The sequence below is a fragment of the Bombus bifarius genome, unplaced genomic scaffold (assembly GCF_011952205.1).
Source record: "Bombus bifarius isolate JDL3187 unplaced genomic scaffold, Bbif_JDL3187 scf7180000009133_frag, whole genome shotgun sequence".
NCBI lineage: Eukaryota > Metazoa > Arthropoda > Insecta > Hymenoptera > Apidae > Bombus > Bombus bifarius.
In genome coordinates this window covers 5,027-9,377 of record NW_022884920.1, presented here as the reverse complement: position 1 = coordinate 9,377, position 4,351 = coordinate 5,027, and the positions used below count along the sequence as shown (strand labels likewise).

General features: G+C 39.8%; 1 protein-coding gene across 1 annotated transcript; it reads right to left on the bottom strand.

Moving 5' to 3' along the window:
- Nucleotides 1-363: 363 nt before the first annotated feature.
- On the bottom strand, nt 364-2,858 carry LOC117213872 (glutathione S-transferase-like). The gene is made up of 3 exons (XM_033459565.1): nt 2,822-2,858; nt 1,593-1,760; nt 364-647 (listed from the first exon to the last, which is right to left on the bottom strand). The coding sequence occupies exons 2-3, from the start codon at nt 1,744-1,746 to the stop codon at nt 610-612; spliced, it is 192 nt and encodes a 63-aa protein (XP_033315456.1). The 5' UTR covers nt 1,747-1,760; nt 2,822-2,858; the 3' UTR covers nt 364-609.
- Between the last annotated feature and the right edge of the window lie 1,493 nt (nt 2,859-4,351).

The window sequence follows — 4,351 nt, the reverse complement described above, 5'->3', positions numbered from 1 at the left end:
ACAATAGAGATGTTAATCAGACAGAAAAAGACGATTGTTGTTCAACCTGAACTATTCACGCCAAACGTACAGAAAACAGCGCAACTAAATAACTAGATAGCGACTCGACTTTTACCAAAACGCAATCAACACTCTCTCGGCAACGCCACTCGCAAACTCTGTCTCCGCTCAACTCGCACTCGGCTCCTCGACTCACACTCTGTTTCTCGACTCACACTCTGGCCGTTGTCGCATTCTATTGCCTTTTTCCTAGGCCCACCGCACACGTGTTCTGCAGACGCTCGTAGCCAGGGTCACGTAGGTCTTTTCCACGAAACTATGCACTTGAAAAGACCGATGACACATTGATGGGCCCGACGGCGCCTCGGCTCTCGCGACATTGTTCATAGTTCGCCCGATATTTCTTAGGCCTTTCGTCCACGATACTACATATATGTAGTGGTGTACTGGTCATCTTTTTTCCACACGTTTTTAGCTTTTTAGCTGTTTGTGAATGGGCGCCTAATCAGCCAATCAGAAATAGCCGGTATTCTATGAATCCTTTTCTTCAATGCTCGAAGAGCTGGATATTTATCCAAAGCTGATGCCCCAAACATATACTCGAAATTTTCAAGGGCCGCTGCAAACACGAAGTCCGGCCATGTCGTCTGAAAAAAGGTTTGTATACATTTATTTTGTACCTCCTCTATTAAACAATTTTTTTAATTTACCTTGAAAAATGTGAAAAATCGAACTATTAACTAAAGATCACTAGCTTTTTAGGAAGAATTTGGATTTTTATTTTATTGTCAGAATTTAATGGATAATTTTAGAAACTTCAACCTTTGGAGGTATTTGTTAATTAAAAATGACAAAACTGGTATTATGTAAAAAAGAGTAATGTGTATCCTGAATCAATGTCGAATGGAAATTAGACAGTTCTATAAAAATAATCCTTCTCACGATTCCACAACTTCATAGCTTAATTAAATACAATTCTTCGGCGATATAATTACAAATACATTTACAGGAATTGTGTAATATGATAAATATCTCGTTAAAGAAATTGAAATCGTAAATTCCGCGGATAACCAGCGTTTATCATATAGAGACAGGGATTTGCAAAGGATAAAAGTTGTAGAACGTTGAAAGGCGTTGAGAGAAACGTGATGTTATCCCGTTATTCGTTAATGCAACGCAGTTAAACAAAATCCCGTAGGAAGATTACGATAATAGATAACCTGAGTCGAGTGTTTGTCGGGGGATCTAAAAGATTCTTTCGAGTTGAGCGTCTGAGATTGCAGAGAAGAAAATTTGGAAGCCATCGAATTCGTGATGTCGATAGAAATCTTCAGTTGGAATCGTTGTATCATAACGTAGTCTGCTTATTGTAGATAAGACTTTACTAAACTAAAAGTGACTACTAAAAGTTTCTATCCTCTAAATTCTATCTACGATTCTATAATCTAAAAACTGACTTTTGCAAACAAACTGTAACATTCGCTTAACGGAAAGACATACGTATCTTGTTTGTACTCGTCTTTTCACAATGAATTCTTGAACGTCTGTCTCTGTGGCGAGACAAATGCAAAGTCATCTCATCAGTTACTCACCTTGCTTGAAATCTCCAAGAGTATCGACGAGCACGTCGCATATCATCGCATCCCATTCGTTCCTTCCCATTAGATCGTACTTCTTCGCCAAGTATCGCGCCACAGCGTTACTCTGCGCTACCGGTTTCCCGTCTATCTCCAGCACAGGCAGCATTTTATAAGGTATTGCTAAGAACAAACATGGCTCATATGAACACTGTGTAGAGGGAAACGATCGATAGGAAATCACAACACAGCTTCCGAGGCCGTTGCGTTCTTGTGAATAAATGAATCGAAATCATTTCGGTTTTAATCAACATGGCCTAGTAAAGAAATACAGAAATGTCTTCTTTCTCCTTTTTTTCTTTTCTTACGATTACGATGGACAGGGTATCGCGTGTTTTTGACTGTTGGGAAGAACCTAAAGTTTTTAAAATCAAGGATAAAAGATCGAGTATAAAATTTGTAATTCTCACGGAAAGGAACGAATCTGTCCGATGCGGTGTACTGAATGTACGAGGAACGATCAGTATCGTTTTGCGGGAAGACCTTATGCAATGATAGTGGACTTACAACTGCGAATAAAAAATTCACGTCGCATAATACCAGACACGGAAAAAATATTAGAAAATGTACACGGTTCTTGTAATGAAAATTGAAATGCAAGGAATATAAATCGAATGTCTCTTGCGAACGTAATTTTGTGTTTTACACCGACAGGATTGATTTACAGACTTACGTTGATTTTTGGTTTCTCTATCTGCAAGCGACATATAAGATTATATCGAAGACTATGCTGCGTAAAACTTTTATTATACTATTTACGATAGAAATGTCGCAACGGAAGATCGAATTTTATGTCTGCTTTGTTCTTTCGACTTTTTAGCTATGTTCTTGTTCATTTCCGAACTGATTTCAATTTTTTATCCTTTTTTCCGACAAGTCCTAAAAAGTTTTTAAATTAACGAGAAACGTAGAAGTATTTTTGTATTCCTATTTTAAGTCACCTATTTACGGTTTTCTCAAAATATTCGAAATGCTTCGATTCATTGAAAACAATAAAGATTGCAACACAAAAATTCGAGAATCGTAAGTGAATTAAGTTGGTATTCGATAAACACGATATTACGGAAGCAAAACTTAATGAAAAGTTCGACTTTATTCCGTATGAAATTTTACTTTAAGTAAGTTTAGCCTGCACGTGAAACGAAAGTTTTATATACAGAAAAGTTTGAGTAAATGGTAGATACCTGAGAGTTGAACGATGAAAGTAAAAATCGATTCTTCACGCTTACAATCCTTGTATTCAGGCCAGAGTTCTTCGGGGATCCTCTCGTCGGTATACTTGATGCCAGTATATGCAAATATGTACCGTATATGTTCGGCACGACCACGGGCATTTTCCTTGCTCTGTCAACTTATCGAGAAAAATGATACAATTAACTCGTGTAATTAACAGACTGTGTGCGTGTTTGTGTGTATAGAGAACAATTTATTTATAGATGGAATAATTCGTATAATACGCAAAATAAATCATTTAGAAGGCTGGAATATGTGTTTTTGAAACAATTAGTTATGTCGAAAAATATTTCAAACGAGATATAATTATGAAAAAAATAATAATTAAATGTATGTAAATGTATGTAATAATAGTTAAATGTATGTAAATGTAATAATTAAATGTAATTAGTTGTGAAAAAAATAATAATAAAAAATAAATAAATGTAAAAAAAGAATTAAATGTAATTAGTTTCTTTATACGCACGCGATATTATTGGCGATATATGAAGGTCAACTTTATTTTTTTAAATAGATATATTTATACGTATATTTATAGATATAAATACATATATTATATAGATATAATAGTATATATAATATATATAATAATATATATGTCGAGTCTGAATCTCCGAGTCCGAGCTCGAGGCGCCCTCCCGGGGAGTGCTCGCGGGAGGTAGCGGTTCTGCGTTGAAGTTCTCCATCGTCCGGTCGCGCGTGGGGTACCTTTATTGTCGATAGTTACACTAGTGACGAGGGCCTCAGGCTTGATAACGAATCCGTGACCAACGGGAGGACAGGTTCCCTTGCTCTAACTCACACGTGCACCACTCCCTGCTCGTAAGGCACTCGACTTCCTTCACCGATCAGCTCTCTAGCAAGACTGCTCGTCATCCCAACGACGCCACCGAAACAAGACTCCGGTCGAGTGTCTCAGTACACACGATCCTCCGATCGACGTACGATTGCTATCGGTTTGGATACTTGCGATTGTTTCGTTATGGCTATATTAGGCTCTAGGTTGCAAGGTTAGGGTGTTGTCCTGAAGTTCCACAGGGGCCCCGGCGTCCTTTCGTCTCCGACTCGGCCATCCTGACACTTACACGTCCTCGTGTGTGGCCTGCTGGCTTAGTCTACCCGTCGGGGCTTCCACCACGCAGGCATCGACCCGGCGCTCGTCCTCGGGGCAATGTTTTTCTTCTCGCCGCGATGGACAGCGAGACGCGATGTGTCCCGGCATGTGGCAGTGAAAGCACAACGCTTTTGGTGGTGCAGCCGGTCGGCTTTCCTCCGGGCGTCGGGGGTCCTCCTTCGGTTACCACTTCGCCCTCTTGCGGCATTCGAATGTCGGATGTCCGTAAATACCGCAGTGGCCACACCTGGTCCAGGGGGCGGGTGACCTGCCTCGTTTGTTTCCGGAGCTCGCTAATGACCTCCACGGCGGGGGCGTTGGCCACTCCGTGTATAGGAAGGGCTTCATTTCTCTTTGGAATTGTTTC